This window comes from Aythya fuligula, chromosome Z (assembly GCF_009819795.1).
Source record: "Aythya fuligula isolate bAytFul2 chromosome Z, bAytFul2.pri, whole genome shotgun sequence".
NCBI lineage: Eukaryota > Metazoa > Chordata > Aves > Anseriformes > Anatidae > Aythya > Aythya fuligula.
In genome coordinates this window covers 65436842-65455670 of record NC_045593.1, presented here as the reverse complement: position 1 = coordinate 65455670, position 18829 = coordinate 65436842, and the positions used below count along the sequence as shown (strand labels likewise).

At 40.9% G+C, this 18829-nt stretch overlaps 1 protein-coding gene across 2 annotated transcripts in view; it reads left to right on the top strand.

The window, feature by feature from the left end:
• The first annotated feature begins 11110 nt into the window (after window positions 1-11110).
• SNX2 (sorting nexin 2) overlaps window positions 11111-18829 on the top strand; it is a 33777-nt gene continuing 26058 nt past the window's right edge. For both annotated transcript variants that reach the window (XM_032205770.1, XM_032205769.1), the window contains exon 1: window positions 11111-11229. In XM_032205770.1, coding sequence (XP_032061661.1) covers window positions 11122-11229 — 108 coding nt within the window. In that variant the 5' untranslated portion in view covers window positions 11111-11121. The remainder of the gene's footprint in view (window positions 11230-18829) is intronic.

Below are 18829 nucleotides of genomic sequence, written 5' to 3'. Positions count from 1 at the left end.
GTTATACCATGTACTCATAACCCTGCCCCCACATTGTCTCAGGGAACACGGTAAAATGAATCAAATGACCATATCTTTACTTACCTGGCCATGTTCTCACTGCCAGCCTTCAAGGCACCTCCTGAGTGCTCCAGCTGTATCCACAAGTACAGGGGAGTGGGCAGAGAGTGTGCTAGCACAGGTTTTCAGTCCTCCCTGGACTAGGAGGATATGGAAGTCCATCTGTCACATGCAGTGGCTCAGCAACAGCAAACACTGGTCTCAGCAGGTCTCAGGGTCACAGAATGAGCAAATGGTAGCCACCAGATGCAGCTCCAGGTGCTCCAGGGGACAGCTGTGGTGGCCAGGATGTGAGCAGAGTGCCCAGGGAGTGCTCCTGGCCACCCACTCCTGCAGACACCACCAGCCTGTCCTCCGGGGCAGACCCTGCCCTGTGGCTGCATAGGCTGTGCCCCATCCCCTCCTGTTTCAAGGCTCCAGCACTGCCATCCAGGGAGGCACCAGGCTTCCTCTGTTCCAGACAGTGTGAACGAGGCAGCTGATAGCTCTGGTAGTGGCTTGTACCGTGCTGAGAGCCCCGGGTGGATTTTTTCCTTGACAGAGGCAGGCAGCTTCCCAGCAGGTGCCAATTGATAGCACAGCAGTGGTTGCTTTCAGGAAGTCCTGGGGCTGCAAGGTAAGAATTTGTAGTTGCCCATCTAGCTACGTGCCTGTGTGAATTAGGGGTTTATATGCACAAGTTTTATATATATTCTGCTGAGTACTGCAGCTAAATAATTGTTCAATCATTGGGTTAACAAAATAAATATTGTCTAAATGTCAATATTAATTCCGAACTATTTCTGAACCTAAACCATCATGTTTTCTTCACCACTTCTCACATGTTCTCTTCATTACTTATTTGTCATGCAGGATCTTTTTAGTATTTTTAGTCCTGCATTTCTGTCACCAGGAATGAGGGGGCTCTTTCCAGACCACGTGGGATGAAATCAGCCTTCTCCAGTTCAGACTGAACCCAACTCAGCTGGGTTCTGCAGGGGCTGGCAAAGTCGTCACTTCTGATTGCTCTTCTTGGCTGATCTGTTGGAGGACGAGTGAAAGAAAAGACTTAGCAATAGGAGACAGGGCAACAAAAAACAGAACACAATAATTTCCTCTGCTAGCACAGAGGGAACCAGGCTGGATGCTTGGGCAGAGCTCAGCAACCTGTTCTGCACACAGCAGGTCCTGCTACCTGCCCGTCCCTTCAGCTGCCTGCAGCTGCATCCTACTGCCCTGGCTGTTCATCTGGTCACTGCTGGCAGTGACATCTTCCACGGGTCTGAGCTCCTTGTGGAAATGAATGCTTCAGCGTAACACACATTTTGGAGACTCTGGACTGATTTATGAAGAGAAAGGTGGGCATGTTTGTTGGAGGAAATTATTCAAAACAATTAAAAGAGCACAAATATCTTGAAATAATTCCACAGAATTGTTATGTTTGTTATTCTGGATAACTCTGCTTGTCAGCTACTAATGGCCTATTTTCTTATTTTCCGGCGGGAAGTGGGAGGTTACTCTTCCTTCTTCTATTTTAATCGGTAGAACTGCAAACAAGAAGGAGGAACTGAGATGTCACTCCATTATCACTATATTAATGTGTCAGTATGGTAGCAGACACAGAAAGAGAACTTAGTGATCTCCAGGAAAAATAAAGTTTTTGTTATGCACTAAGAAATTTTACAGAATATACCATTTTACAGAATTATGCCACTTTGACATGCTCATACAGAATTTTATTAATATCATTTTAACTTCTTATTAAATTTGTCCCAAACATTTTACTAGTTAGCCTGATGGCAGAATCATACTGTAAAATCTATAACATTGAAATGAGGTGTTTGAAGCCATGTTTTTTGGCATACATAACAGCAGGTTAATCAAAGGAAATAAATTACACTCTAAAACACAACATATAGCTAGATAAACAGAGGGCCAGAAAACTGCATGCACTGTTCTGTAGATAAATTTCTAGCGTATGGAGGTCAAGTACTTTGAAATGCTTCCTAAGACGTCAAGTGATTCTCAACAGTTTGTCTCCGAAGCCCCCATTTCTTTATCAGTGGATTCCTCACTATCTTAGGACTGCACGTTCCTGTACGGACTTCTCTGAGCTATAGAAGGTGTTTTCTTAACAAGAAATTTGCAAATGTGATTATTTATTTATTTAGGCAGTATATTAGTTACTTTTTCAATGCTCTTGAGAGATGCATCCTTTTTATCTCTATCTATGTTTAGCACTTGTTATCTTATGGAACATAGACTTAAAGAAAAAAGCTTTTCCAAGCCCAAACTTACTCCTCCGTAGGCTAAATTTAGCTGGAGCACACTGAAATAAAATTTGTCAAAGAAGGACAATGTTGTAAAATAGATTTTGGCATAACATGTCTGAAAATAACTTAAAGAAAATCAAATATATATGTATTAATGCTCTTGTGGTTACAGCTCCAGGTTTCCTCTTTTGCATGTTGTTCACTGGACATTTACAAGCTTCCCTGTTACTTTGGGGGAAAGTCGTAATCAACATTAAATTGATAAACTAATTGTTATAACAGCCAGAGACAGTGCTATTTGGTGGAAATCAATTATGTTAGAAGTTTTTCATTTTTCCTACTTATCTTTTGCCTGGTCTGGCTATAATGTAGACAGATGCCCCGAGTCAGTTTACAGCAAAATTGTAAATGATGCAAATTACAGCTGCATTTGGGCTGTGGAACTTTGAAATAAAGCAAATACTGGTACATGCATACTCAGTGTGCAATTTTCAATGAAAAATTACTTTCACTTGCTCTTATCTTATATGTTCACAAAGTGGGGGGAAAAAATCAGTGGATTGGAGATTGTGTTCTGAAAAAAATGACTAGACATTTGTAATAACCATTTTCTGTTTCTAGGTCTCTTAATCCATGTAAAAGCAAACATTTTCAAGGACATCTTAAAGTTTCTGCTTTTTTTTGTTTTTTGTTTGTTTGTTTGTTGTTGTTGTTGTTGTTTTTTCCTCTTATTCTAGGGACCCGGATTGTTTTGATTATTTCTTTGTTGTTGTTGTTGTTATTTGTGTGGGGTTTTGTTTCTTTTGTTTAGTGTGTGTGAGTTTGTGCTTATTATTTTGTTTTTGTTTGTTTGTTTTTAAGCAGCAGTACTATATGCACCAGCATGTCTGGAGTTGATTGAATTTGTTTTTTCTCAGGCTAATTTTGGACTGAGTATTATTAATAGTATTTTGAGTCAGGTTAATTCTACAGTCAGTTTATAACTTTTATGATGACAAATACCACAGTAAGCCAACAAGGCACACTTAAGACTAAGGCTCAATAACCTAGAGGGTTTATAATTGAGGATATATGCATATACTTTGCTGAATGAGATTTTCTCACCTAACTGCAGTTGTCCTGAAGTTAAGCATCTATCTAAGCATTTCTATAATCATCCTCTAGGCAATGGAAATAGGCACTCATCGCATAATTCGTCCCTGCACAGCAGTTTCAGACAGGTAGGATTGCAGAAGAATCATCTTTCCCTTTGACTCCCACTTTCTATAACCTACAACTTGAGCTGAACAGCTTCAAGCAGATTCTTGCATTTTAGCCAGCTAAAATTAAGATGGCCAAACTGTACCCTACATATATAGGAAAACTCTGGTGAACAACTGAAATGCAGGTTTTTGGAACAATGAGTTGGATATGTGCATTCTTAAAATTCCAGCAGTAATGTCAGAGGGCAGACTTCTCTTTTCTTAGTTTCTACTTTTAAATCAAAGTGAAATATCTCAGGTCACCCACACACTGCAAACCGAAAGGGGCAAACTATTTTAACGTAGTGAATATCTATATAAGAGCAGATGCAACACCTCTTTCTGAGGAACTGCTGGGACCTGTAAACCTAGTCCCCCACAAAGCTCTTTGAAGGCCATCTTAGCAAGTGCTCTAGCAATGGCTTCAAAGGCTTTTCACTCCCGAGAACACACAACAAAATACTTTGTCTCTAGCAACGTTCCTTATCCAGTCCAAAGAACTGAATTTGTTTTTATGCATATTTTGTAAACAGATGAATTAGCTGGCAGCTTAGCTTAATGCTTTAACACTGTAGACCTTCTTTCAGAGAAATCTCCTAGCAAGTAAAACCTGTTTTTGTTTCTATGGTAACAACTGAAAACTCTCTGCCACCTGAGGATACAGCAAGGCCACCAGCGCTGTGATCCCACAGCATGGGAGCTGGCTGCTCTGTGTGTGCACTGCAGCCTGTGTTTTGTGCCAAGCAAGAGGACAACAAGCTTCCTTTGCAAAGGCTCCAGACTTGGCAGAACTCTACAGTGCTGCCAAGGTTTATGTTTATGGTGCTCAGCTGGGAGGTGACCTGTTTTTGTTGTATGTCACTCCTTTTCTTCCATGCTGCCACTTTGTCTACCTTTAGGATTCTGTCATGAATGCCCATAAGGTTCTCATATGCAAAAAGCTTCCTCTTCATTCAAATTATGCAGTGTTTCCTCCTCAAATCTTCCAGAGATTAGCCACAGAAATACAGTTCTTCGAAAGAGTAAAACAGTACAAAACCTCCTCACTTACCAAGTGATAACACAAAACTATTCTGAGCTCTCATCTACAAAACTATTCTGAGCTCTCATCTAAGTCCTACACTAGATGGGGATAGTACCTCTGGCTGAAAAACATACGCTGAGATGCAGCTCTGATTGAATTTATTTTTTAATAAACTGTGTGCTTTCAGCAGGTTATTTCTTCCCCCTCCCCCCCCCCCCAAAAAAAAAAAAAAAAAAAAAAAAAAAAGACCTAACACTTGCAAATGGATTGAAATGGATTGTTTGTTTTTTATTTTTCCTGAAACTGTTTTCACTATGGTTCTGACCCTAATATTCTCACTTGATTAATTTTTTCCCTTGAGAAATTAGATAAAAATAAATGGTAAAGTTAAATTCTCTCCTTGTGAAAAAGTGACAGTAAGAGTTAGGAGGCCCTTCTGAGCAGCTTCTGATGCAGCAGTAGAAACTAGCTGTAGAAAAAGAGAATTGCCTCTAACCTTACCTTCCAGTTGAGGAAAGGAAAATGGTAAGGGACTGCACAGTTGAAGAAACTTGGAATCCATTAAGGAAAAATCACATAATAGCTACAAGAAACCTATGCTCTGGGCAGGGGGATTTCCATATGTTACCTTCTGATGTTCCACAGAGGGAAGGTGACACCAACAAGGACTGCACACTGCCTCTTCTCCACCATCACTCTGTATTGGAGCTCCAGACTCCATCCCCTTTTACTGTTTTTTTTTCTCTAGGAACTCTTGTATTGTGTAGTTTTGGCTGAAAGATGATTCAATACATCAATATAAACAGGTAGCTCTGAAAAAAAAGAAGTCAAAGAATATTCTCTGAAATGAATTGCTCTGAATATCACTTAGCAGCTAAAATTGCGTGCAAATCTTTAATCAGACTTACTACTTCTACTGCTCCTACCTCTTTAACCAAAAACCCAAAACAAAATTGAGAATATTAAAACAAAAGGGATGCTCATATTATTGATTTGCCCTCAAAAATCTTGTAACAATTCACCCCTTGTAAAGTGTGTTAAAATTTTTTAATAAATTACTACAAAAGTTTAAACCTCATCTGGGACCAACTGCAGACCTAACAAGATTTTTTCACTTTCTCTGAAAGTAGGAAAGCAGGTTGAGACAGCTCTGTAGTTATAGGAGTGCATGAAGCAGTCTTAGTTGTGGACAATGGACATCAGTTATATGGTCCCAAAATTTTACTGAGCTGTGGATGAGCAAATAACTACTCAGTACTTAGGCTGCACTTACGTGAACTCAGCTCTCTTTAACATAATAACGACTATACTTGTCTCTTCTACAGGGACCATAAGCAGATGCTTGCAGAAGGGTGAGCTTCGGGCAAGCAGATATGATGCTTCTTCCAAATACTGACCTACCTCCAACAATTCTGGAGCTTTTGAGATGCATATCTGCTACTTTGGCAAGAAGTGCCTCAGGTTTCCTACTTGCTGACAGCATCCTTGTATTTGTTTTCAGTGTGACTCCTTACCAACTTTGGGAGGCAGTGACAAATGAAGCCCAAAGTAAATCAAGATATCTCAGAGGCTGCTTTGTATTTCTCATCAAATTACAAGGGTCAGGTTAGGATTGAAGGCTGTTAGTGCCAAAATAAAAACAAATCTTTGCTAGAAGGCATTCTGTTTCTTGTAAAGCATAAGCAGTGGAGGACAATCATGACAGCAGATAAATGATGAACGTGTATCACAGTAACCAGAGTTTCTCACTTGGTTCTCAGTTGCCATAAGCATTTTTGAAGATTAAAAGAAAAGAAAAAAAAAAAAAGAGAAAAAAAAAAAAAAAAAAAAGCTATTCTTCTACATCATTTTACCATTAGGGCAAAGAGAAAATGGCCTGCTAACACTTCTAGAACTTATTTAATCTACTGCAACATTAGATGAACTAGAGAGCAGAAATTCCCATTACATTACTTGATCAAGGGTGGTATTTGTCACTACCCCAGCAGCAACTTAAATATCTAACTTGTTATTACTGAACCTGTTTTTATCACATAAGTAAAAATTATTTGTTTCTGGTAAATGAAGAACACTGACCACATGTTAGCAAAGAATAAAACAAAGATGCCAGAATATGTATGTATGTATGTATATATGTATGTATGTATTTATTTATTGTAGAACATGCAGTTAAATACTCAGATGGAAAGATGGCATATGTTTCACAGAACACTCATCATGAGCTGAAGTCTAATGTTCATTTGGCTGACTGGATGAGTGGGTACGTTTCAAATACAAAGATTTTGTAAATATTTGTGTTTTGTAATTTTTCTTGGGAAGGATGATTCACTGCAGTGCTTTACTGCTGCATGCAAGCGTAGGCACTATGCAATAGAACATTATTCCTAGTTTAATATTTTCTAAATGGAAAAAAAAAAATCAAATCTCTAAAATTCATCTACTCTATTTCTAAGCACTCTGGTGGTTATTATTCCCTTATTGCACTTAGCCATTTTCTTACAATATTACTTAGTGAGGAAATAGTCTTTAAGTATTTCTTGAGCATTCATCCTTTATGACATTTTCACAAGGAAGCTAATGGAACAGTATGTGCAACTTAATATAGAGTAGGCATGGAACTGGTGAGAAAACAAACTCAGAGAGTGTTTTTCCATGACTACCATTGTTACAGAAGGATGCATTAAATGAAAAATGACAGTGGTATATCACAGGCCCGCTATATCTTCAATGCTGGAATGGGGACAATTCATATTATATTTGCAAGCGATAACAAACAGCTGAAGCACAGTAAAATAATCCAAAATGGTCAAAACAGACTGGAGTTGATGCCAGTAAAAAGAAAAGCAAAATTCAGCAAGGAAAGTGAGATTTTACCCCAAAGTCTGAGCAAACCACTTCAAGGATACAAAACGAGGCCGAGTGTCTCTAAGTAAGATCACAGCGGAAGGCAGCCCAGCAGCGCCACATGATTACCAAGCCATACCTCACAGCAGGGTTCATCACTAGCAGGAGAGCCATGGGCTTTTAGCTTAGGCATGAGATGCCTGAAATATTTTTCTGGTGCTAGATAGCAAAGCACTAATCTGGCTTGCCTGATGAGGCTTTTGGGTCTTCACCATTGGAGATGTTTAAGAAAAGGTTTGACAAACATTTTACTGGCTAAATTGATTGCCCAGATGATTTCCTGGGGCTCCCTGAAGACTGAAACTACAGGCACTGCCTTCAGGCTTGTGTAACTGTCACTGTCTCCTCCAAAACTACTTTTTCTTAGTCTTCAATCTCTTGTAGTTTAATTGATACTTCAATCATTAAAAAGACATGGGGCTGCAGTGGCTGCTCTGTTGGTACAGTGCTGAGGCAAAGTCGATGAAGTGTCTCACACGTAAGAAGGTATGTGAAATCTGTCACGTTTGACTGTAAAACCTTGATTCAAGTTGCTTAGAAATTTGTCAACTTCTTTTTTATTACCTAATTTAGCTGTTATGGGACAGATGAATAGACGTATATCCAGGCAAAACAATAATATTATTATTTTACCCATGCCCAAATAACTTAGAGCTATTTCAGTCCTTCAGCACCACTGCAGCCTGAGTGAGGGAAAGGAAAATAAAGCTCTGGCACTGCTGTATTGTTCATTTTTAAAGCTACATAAGATCAACAAGATTATAATCTTCAGTGAAACATATTTCTGAACGATAAAAATTAGCTTCTTTTATTGTACAGCCACTCCCAATAGTGTTTATCCAGGAGGCATTTCTGATTTCTTTATCTCCCCTGAGTGGCTGGGCTGCAAAGGCTTGCAGATTCCGCAGTTGCTGTAGGCAGAGTCATGAGAGGTGCAGTGCAGTGTCCGTGCTGCAGATGTTAGGGCCTTGGAAGAACCACTGGCCAATAGGTCAAAAGCAGAAATCCCCTGTTTTGGAGGGTTCTCATCTTCCCTCAAAGTTAATCTAGAAAATATGGGAGCTGACAAGGGCTGGAAACAGGAAAGGAAGGAACAGAAGAGAGGAGCAGAGGAATAAAAGTCCATTCACAGGGGTGTGGATATGGCTAGTACTGTGATGTCGAGGCTGGCTGCCTTGTTAAAGAAACCATTGAAATGTTAGGTATTCTAGAAAAACATAAAACTTAGCTACCTCAAGTTGTGGATCTGGATTAGCAAGCACTTTTTTTTTGTTATTTTTCATCCTCTGCACACTGCCTGTAAAATGGGCAACGTACTCCCATAGGAATACTCTGAAGAAAACATTCGTCAGTGCCTGTGAAACTCAGATTGTGTAGCAAGGAGCCTCGGAGAAAAGCCTGCAAGGAGATGAATTGTTTTGTCTGCAGAGCAGGGTAGGAACTGCATATAATAAATGAAGTATGTAGCTAACCGTGGTATCACAAAGAAAAACGTCAGTAGCTGTGCAGTCAATGGTCCCTGGGAAGAAGGCTTCTATGGAAATATTTGCATGCCGCCATGTAATTAAAGTGGTCACGATGCATCTACACAAAGGCCTGAATCAAGTTCCACAGGTAAACTTTGTCTCATCATTTCCACTGATCAGTTTCTTGACTTCAAAGCCTTAACACCCCTCTCATGTAGTGGTGTAGGGTTGGATTTACTGTCGGCAAAGAAATTGGTGACTGCAGATCCCCTTATCATACACAGGTACCTTTCTCTTTTTTCCTTTGGATTCTCACTTTGCAGCGTGCAGTAGAGTTGAGCTATTAATGGTACACATATGAGCACCTGTGTGGATGGGGATGAGGCTTGCCTTTAAATTTAGCTTTTCTTTGCAGTGGCACATCGCTATTTCATATATGACTGGCTTTTTGAAATCATTATAAGTTTTCTTGAAGCATTAGAGTTTTCCCATTTTATTTCCTCAGATGTTTTTCTCTGTTTTAGATTTTTTTTTCACCCAGATTTATTAACCCACAGTTTTCCAAACTGAATTTTCAGTTACTTTAAAATATAGAAACCTTTGTATGACTCCTTTGTATTACGGTACCTTTGTATTACTCCTTGGGTCCTTCTCTCATAAAAACATCCATAATGGATTTCCATGCCCACAAATCTCAGGAGTACTGGGAGAGCAAGTAAACAATAAATGATAATGTTACTTTGAAATAAGAGGATTTAAACTCCTCACATACCCTTGTTAATGAGTGAAAAATAACACCAAAACTGACATCTTGTCTGCTCTTTATTTTATTCTGCTTCTGTAGCATACTCAATTGGTGTGATAGATGACTACTTCAAGGTGTTTAGGAGAGCTGATTTATAGTCTAGCCACATGAGCGTTAAAGGCATGGGTGTGAATCTTGATGAAGTCAGAAAACTAGTCAGTCTGGTGGAAAACCATTAAACACCTAAGCACGATGCTAGATTAGTGCATTTGCCAGAAATGTAAAAAACGTAGTACATATCACGTGATCTTCCAAATCAGAGAAAACAAAGTTATGGTGAGAAATGTTAATGGTGTAACGTCAGAGGATATGGAATTACTGGGGAGGTGACTGAATCATAACTTCTCCTTAAAACATGCGTGTGCCAGTTATTTGAGAATTTTCCAGAAACAGAATAGCAGAACAGGAATGCCACAAGACATCGGAAAGGCAGTGAGGCTGTGCTATCCAATGATGATCTTATTCACAAAAAAAAAAAAAAAAGAAAGAAAAAAAAGAAAAAAAAGTAGATGCCAAAGAGCTAGATTTCTGGACAGAAAATACTTGCACACTTTGAATAGGTTTTTCCATTTTCCCTCCTTGAATTTTTAAGTCTTAAAAAGATGTCCGAATGTTATTTAGGTATAATGAAGTGTGCAACGGGCTGTTTCGGGCTGCTCAGTACAAGAAGGACATCGAGGCCCTGGAGCGTGTCCAGAGCAGGACTACAAAGCTGGTGAAGGGCCTGGAGCACAAGTCCTGTGAGGAGCGGCTGAGGGAGCTGGGTGTGTTTGGTCTGGAGAAGAGGAGGCTCAGGGGAGACCTCATTGCTCTCTGCAACTGCCTGAAAGGAAGGTGTGGGGAGCTGGGGGTCAGCCTCTTCTCGCAGGTTACTAGTGGTAGGACTAGAGGGAATGGCCTCAAGTTGTGCCAGGGGAGGGTCAGGTTGGAAATGAGGAGACGTTTCCTCTCAGGAAGAGCAGTCAGGCACTGGGACGGGCTGCCCAGGGAGGTGGTGGAGTCACCGTCCCTGGGGGTGCTCAAGGAGAGGCTGGACGTGGTGCTTGGGGACATGGTTTAGTGGGTGACACTGGTGGCAGGGGGGTGGTTGGACCAGGTGATCTTGGAGGTCGCTTCCAACCCGAATGACTCTGTGGTTCTGCGACATTAGGAACAGAGTAGAAGCGTGCACAGACGGTGTTTAACTGAGCGTTGGCTGTGCAGGAGCGGGGCATTGCTGCCCTCAATGGGGTTTGGGGAGGAGAGGGGTCTCGGCGCGCGGCCCCGCGCTGCCTCAGGCGCAGCTGCGCGCTCCCGCCGCGCGGTCACGTGCCCGCCGCCCGGGGGCGGGGCTGGGGCTGGGGCTGGGGCTGGGGCGGGGCGGCGCAAGATGGCGGCGGAGCGGGAGCCCCCGCCGCTGGGGGAGCCGCGTCCCGCCGAGCTGGAGGAGCTGGAGGACGGCGAGGAGCTCTTCGCCAGCACCGTGTCCACCATGGAGGTGAGGGGGCGGCTCCCCGGGCACGGACAGGCCTGCCCGGGCCGCGGCCGGGCCAAAAGCGGGGCCGGGAGCCGCGGCCCTGCAGCGGCCGAGGGGGTGTGGGGGTGGGGGGCGGTTAACGGCCGGGCGCAGGCCGCCTCCTGTCAGCCCTGCCCCGGGCACCCCCCCGCAGGGGGACAGTCGCCCCCCTGCCTCCTGCCGTGAAGTTTCCTGCCCCTGACCTTTGCGGCGATAGGATCGCTCCTGGTTTTTTTTTTTTGTTTGTTTTGTTGTTTTGTTTTTTTTTTTTTTCCTCCTTTGTGTTGTGCCGGCTGTCCTTCGCGAGAAGGCACAGCGCACAAAGAGGCTGTTAAACGTGTTTTGTAAAGCAGAAAAGCAACCGCTTGTCTTCTCTCTCTTACCTCTTTTTCTTTTTGTAGATGCGTAAAATGTGCAGTGCTAGGAAAAAAAAAAAAAAAAAAAAAAAAAAAAAAGATGTGTGGAAGCGTGCTGTGAAGGATAGCGAATGGTGTGGACCTGCAGTTGACAAGGATTGCACTGATAGACGTCCGTACATCTGCGTATCACTGGGGTCTTGGTCTGTGCACCGAGACTGCAGAAAAGCATAAACATTGTCTTCTATCTCCTGTGGCTTTAATTCTAGACCATGGTAGACTTAATGCCTAAAACCCAGTTAAAAGTCCTCTTAATGATTAAACATAGTTACTGAGAGCTCCTCTGACTTGGAAAGCTGGCAGCGAAACACACTTTGCATTGAGTGGCTTGGTTGACAGTCCCCTTGTGCTGCTTCATTTTTGTATGCAGTTTATTTGGAAGAAAATAGCTAAGGGGAAGTCTCTTTGCTTAAAGAGAAGCTTTGAAAAGCTTTGTCAGTAAAGTTTTTTTTGTCATCTAATCAGCTACAGCATTTAGGGAAGAGCCTCGCTCTTGTGACTTCCTAGCAAATTTGGAAGGAAAACTTGAATCATGACAACTGAGTTTGAACTAACTGCTCAGCACCATGAAGCTAGATCATATAATTCAAGTGTATAGGGCACCTTTGCCCAAAGAAGGGCAGTCATCCAAGGTGTGGGCTTAATTAACCTGACTTGAGGGTTGTTTTAATCCTATAAATATTCATGTCTCTAAATGGCTGTGGAGGTTCTTTAAAGTAACAGCAGCTCTTTGCAGTTGATCACATACTTGCTTGTGGATTACCTGAGGGGAAAGTGAAGCAGGGGATGGTGAGGTCCAAAGCTGGTTTTGATGAAGGTGGTGGTATTTTGAAAGGGTTCCTAACTGGTTTGTCTTCAAGCTGCACATATGATTCTGTATGATTAATTCCTCTTCTTACCCATCCTGAGCATTTTTTCTTGCTTTCACTCTTATTGCAGCTCACAAAAGGCATCTTGCTTCTTTCTTACTTGGATGTGCAGTGGAAAAGGTGTGAAACTGCTAATAGGTCTTCCAAATAGCTTTTGTGTTAACAAAATGTTTCCTTAGAAGACACCCACTTATTCGTCTGAGTTTGTTCTGACAAGATACAACTTTCACATGTACTATGAAGAGTATACATGGAATATTTAAATGCAGTTTATGAGGAAGGCTTACTTGTGTAATTAAATGGAGACTTGTATATTTCAAGGTGGTTTCTCTGGATGTGAAGGAAAAGGAGCTGGAGCTTTAACAGTGCAAGTGTACATACTGAAAGTTAGTGTTTTGCATTGAACCCTCTCAATTCCAGAATGAAAAACATTAAAATGTCACACTGAGCTGTAACATCTGGAATTTCTGGGGTGTAGCAGGAAGGTGTTCTAGGACTTGAAAAGTTGCTGTGCTGGAGTTAAATGAGGGCGCTTCCCTTTTTGTGAAAATAGAGCTTGAAAGCTCTGGGCAGCTGTCTGAGCAGCAGCTTGTCAGAGCTGGTAGGGAGCTTGTTTCCTTGTCAGATATCTGCAGTGCCTTTGAGTAGTAGAATGATTCTTGGGTTTTTATTATGCCAACTGTATTGTAATGTCTCATGGACTACCTCCCATTGAATTCATCATCACAGAGTGGTCTCCCATTAGCTGCCACAGTTGCTTTCATCAGTGGAAACAGTCAGACTGTATCAGACAAATGGTCTGTCTAAGCCAAGACTGCATTTCCAACAGTAGTCAGTGGTAGATGCTGTGCAAAGAATATTGCTGACGATTGTGTGTATGTGCTGGCACTCACCTGCAGTGCTCTTCCAACTACGAGGATTTTGTTCAAGGGCTTCCTGAGCCCTCTGTAGTTTTGTAATGTTCACAGTCTTCATGGACTTACCTAGTTGCTAAATTTTCAGATGCTTTTTTTTTTTTAAAAAAAAAAAAAAAAAAAAGTTATCTAGATATGTGTGAGAAGTCCTGGAAGTTAACTCTGCGTTACAAGGATAATCACCTCCTGTTACAAGTTTTTATAAATAAATTGCTAATTTTCCGACTGTGTCCTCTGCTGCTATTAGGAAAGACAGCAAATGACCACGTGAAAGTCACGTTTGGCAACATACGTGAAAAAGCATACCTTAGATTTTCTGAAAAATAGTACATTTAGTATTTTTTCATCATTACCTTGTTCTCCTCTTCCTCCTTGCCCCAGTCTGTTCTATTCCACTACTGCTTGAAAATTTTCTTTGCCATCTACTTCCTTGTTTTTGTTGCCACTGTTGTGCCACTTCTTACTCCATTTCCTTCTAAACACTTCTCACTCATTTCTGTATCACCCACCTCCATCTTCTGTAAAACAGGTACTGTGTGAACATGTGGCTGAGCTGCTACCTACTCATTACAATTGGTATTAATATTCCTGTTGTGGTTTTTTTTTTTTTTTTTTTTGTAATGGAAGAATACATGGAGGCACTTGAAAACAATGAGTAAGCAGATGTTGTAATCTATCAAGGACTGTTATTTAGGGCAGGGTGTGTATGCAATCTCATTGCCAGTTTAACAGTTTATGTCAAAGACCTGCAATATGTGCTTGGTTTTCTGTGCAGAAGGCAAAATATTAAGTAGGAATCCAGATGTCTTTCTAGATATATATTGAATTTAACACTGGCAATTACAGTGGAAGCAGTAATAATCTCAGTAGAATATCTGAGAATAAAATATTAAGTCCTTGAACACTATACTATAACTTTGCAGAAGACTAATTCTGTGCTCAAATTTAATTGGGGTAATTCAGCTGGAAATACGTCTCTTGTTCCTTGGTGTTAAATCCAGGCTGTAATGGATGCACAGGGTAGTTCATTGTAGGGTAATTGTGTGCTCTAATTTTAGGGCATTATGCTCCTACTTGAGTCTTTATTCTCTCTGCCCATGCAGTACTTTGTGAGCTTCTGAAACAGATTCAGTGAAAACCAGCCAGATGGCCTGGAGCAACTGGAGTACTATGGTGGTCTGCCTGTCAGCCTACTGAGACCCCACCAAAGGAGGCTTGGCAGAGCTCAAACAGGTAGCTGAACTGGTCTGGGGGAGACCCTGTTGTTAAGGGATGATGTCCAAACATCCAGGGCTGTAACATCAGCCAACAGAAAACACAAGAACTTGTTTTTGTGCCTTCGTAAGTCAAGGCTATAAAAATACTCATTTATTGCTACCGCAGTGTAATGCACAATTGAAGGGAAGAAAATTGAGGTTGTGATTACCAGTTTGGGTTGGAATGGGCCCATAGTCCTCTCATCAGAATTCTGTTTCTAGACAACAAGCAGAGCAGGATCCTGAATGTCCTGGCCATTGAGTGTCTTGGTTGTTGGGTGCTTCCCTTCAGTTTCGGCACAGAAGCTTTACAGGCAAAATGTAAACCTGTCCATGTTTCAGGAAATGGACAGGTTTGTGAGTCACTGGCATCAAGAAAGTGTAACACTTCTAAACAGTTATGCTGCCTGTGTGTGTGTGTTGTCTAGGCAATGAGTTTGTGCAAGTCTCTGTCTTCTGTTTCTTTTCTAATACTCAGATTTTCTCTTTGTTATGTATTTAATAGCTTCTCTGACTGCCATTTTTATAGACATTTTAGCTGTACTCCATAGGCGTAAAAGAAAGAACTTACCTACTTACCTGCTTTTAGCTTGTACCTGTAGGAGAGTGTAACTGGAATAGCTTCATGTTACTAATACTTGTATGGGTGCATGAGTACATCTTTTTTTTTTTTTTTTTTTTTTTGAGAGAGAGAGGCTGAATAGCACTCTGTTATCCATTTCTTGTGTAAAATAATCAGATGATTAGGAATTATTGACTGTAATTTCTGACACATTCAGGGCAGTGGCTTTCTGTGCCTTCATAAAGTTCACTGAGAACAGCTGTCTGTTTTGAAGATGACTTTTGAAGACAGTGTCCTAACCTGTTACAAAACTCTTAAAAACAGGTTGGTTCTGTGTCCAAAACTACTGTAGCTGTTCAGACCATTAATCATCTTTTAGAAGCTTGTATGTACATATACATTGTTATTTAAACTTTTCGTTTTTAGTTTTCTTCTTCATATAAAGACAGTTCCAACTGTTTGTCACCTCCATCCTTAACTTACCTCCTCTGAGAATGACAGCTGTTTAAAAATTCCAGAGAGCCATTTAAAGATTTATAGGTCCGGTAATTCTGTATTCAGCAAAAGGCAATTTTAAATGACAGAAATCTTCCTTTAGAAGTGAATCATCCTCAAAGCTAAATGTTAATACCTATTATTCTTAAAAAGCAAGACGTGAAGTACACAACAAATACAAATTTTATTTCGTATTCATATAGCAAATAATGCATAGGAAGAGCATGTGCTTCACTGGAAGTCTTCCTCTGAGAGTTGCTTCTAGACCTCACTCCTTTTTAACAATTTATAACAGCTGCATGAATAAGCTTTGTTTGTTGAGCCTTTCTGAGGTGCCTCTGGGGTTTGTTCAAGGCCTCTCCTTTTGCAAGTATTCTCCACTTGTGCTTCATGGAAATGGGGTAAACAAATTACGGAGGAAGCACACTGTAACTGATCTGTGACTATGCCTGTGAAGCCTAGTACGTAGTGCCACTTGAACAGTGCCATGGACAGCATCTTTCCCAGCTCAGTAATGAAAACAGATCCATAATCCTACCAGGGCTCGGTGGCATCTTTCCGTGTGTTTGTCTACTGCTACGAAGACTTTCCAGTTTTCGAGGTAGGAATGGTTTGCTATTGGCTTAGGTTAATTCCTCTGTTTAAATTGTTGATTTAGGCACATAAATGTGTTCTTATTACGCAGTGTGTGGATCAGGTCTAAGAGTTCAGGGTGATTTTTCTATCTGGTAGGTTTTTTTTTGTAATTAGAAGCCAGATGTAGTCAAAAGTAATCATCAGTGAGCAAAACAGCTGCCTCAGATAAAACTGAGCAGATAGGCTGGGAGAATATCTTGAAGATGTATTTTTTCACATTGTTTTTTTTTCACCATTCAGTAATCAGGTGCACAATTAAGGGATAAAGCTGGAAGCCATCTGCTGTGTACAGTAAGTGTCAGGAAGGCTTTTATTCCCTGTGCTTGGCCATGTTACGGCTATTTCTCCTGGAGGTGAACTGACAAGCATGAACTGTGTGTCATTCTGCATCCCTGTTGGTGTGGGGTACCCACTACGTGCTAAACCATAAATAGACGAGTGGGGTTTTACTCAGAGTCGAGCAGTGGAGAACCTTACTTGGAATGAGTAATCTGTGATGTTTCTGTGCAGAATCACTTATGCTGATAAAACTATAAATTGCTGGAGCCTCACAGGGAAATAAAGGCTTTGCTGTTCTAGCTGAGGTACACAACCTTGAACTTGCAGCTCTGTGCAGCCCTACACAGAGAGAGAGGCTGTTTCTTCGGGAATGTGCTACTTGCGAGTTCTCAATTCGCTTCAGTGTTGACCTTTCCATGTGATGCATGCTATCTATGCTATCGTTAGTAGAATAATGGAGCATGTCAAGTGGTGATTTTTCTTTAACTTGCTAGCTCATTTCCTCTAAATTAGTTATGTGTCTTGTGATACAATTTAGGATGGTGCTTCAGAGAATGAACAAATACAACTTTGTTACCTCTCAGCACTGTGTTTGCTGTGGGATCATTTGGGCATTGGTGTAGTATGAGATGGGAAGTGTACCTGTGGCTAGTGGACTATTTGCTTCTAAGTTTATAAACTCTACTACCTTCGTATAGTTCCCCAGTGTTTCTGCTTTGACTTTCTTAGTAAGCTCTAGGGCAAAAGCATAGCAAGCAGTTTGAGAGGCTGCTGCTTTTGTTGCTCATGACTTTATTTTTTTATTGTTTTCCCCACATTACATGTGGAATTCCCAGAGAGTTGGCAGCTGGTGGGAGAGGGAAGGGAATATAATCTCCTTCTGTAATTTGAATGGAACATGGGGTTTCTGTTTAAAGGAACACAGACTTTCTGGCATACTTGTATTTTCTTTCACCTAGAAAAAAATTTTTTTTAGAAGAAAAAATTTTGAGGTCAAGAGAGTCTTGATTTGGTTTGTCCCGTAGAAAACAATTTTGTACTGTTCCTGAGCTTCTCGGGCAGGCTTCTGCTCCTTGCTTACTTCCTCTGACCAGAATTTCAGGTGACTGTGATCTGGGTTGATGTGGGGGCCAGGATGCTGCTCTGTGCTGCTTCAAGTAAAGCTGCAGTTGTGTACGTATGTTGTATCAGAACACAACACTGTTCTTTGAGAGCCGGTGGTCAGGAAGACCTCTCCCTTAGGACCAATATCCATGCCATGCTTTATGCATGCTATGTTTATGAATGTACAGTATATAATCTGAACAGATTACTTTTGTGTTTTTTTTTTTTTTTGTTTGTTTGTTTGTTTGTTTTGTTTTCAGGCTTTTTTTAGTGTTTTGTAGCCCATGATGTTTGTTGAAGTGTAGCCTGAAACATTTCTTACCTATTTTGAATTTTGGTTCTGAACCTAAATTATGACAACTCCCAGCAAAAATTAGGAAACACATAATGACGTAATTTACAGATGCCCTTGAAAAGGGCATGCATTCATGAATAGATACGCTGTTGTTGAAAAGCTCTTAGCTAGCTATCTGGGATGGAACTGTGGGAAGTGAGTCTTGCAAATTTTCTAGTACTGTTGCAGTAACCCTAGCTGATGCATACTCAACAGAATTTGGTAACTGAAGCACTGGTCTTTTGTTACATGTGTATTTGTTTTTTGAGTAAGCTGTATACTTGGAACCTCAACTTCAGTATCGATTCATCTGTTTTCCTGAGTGTCTTCCGAGTATTTCTCTCTTCACAGGACAAATTCTAGTCTTCAGTGAATTAAAAAACCTGTATCAGTGGCAAGCCTAGCTTCCATGTCAGTGCAGTGTGACCCTGTGTAGGAATAATCCCTGAATTCAAACTGTTAAAGATACCAAAACTTCTTATGGCTGCAAGCAGAGCTGAGTTGTTTTAGTAGCATTAATCTACTCTTTTAATCTCTGAAAAAATGGGATGGAGAACTTGAAGATTTGTTTATTTTTTTCTATGTACAAATCTAAATATAAGCCTTTTGAAAAGGAGCTTAATCAAATCACATTCAGCAATACTAATAAAATGATTCAAGATACTTCTGTAGCAGCTTTTGTTTCACGCTAATTAAACTTGAGGAAATGAGTAACTT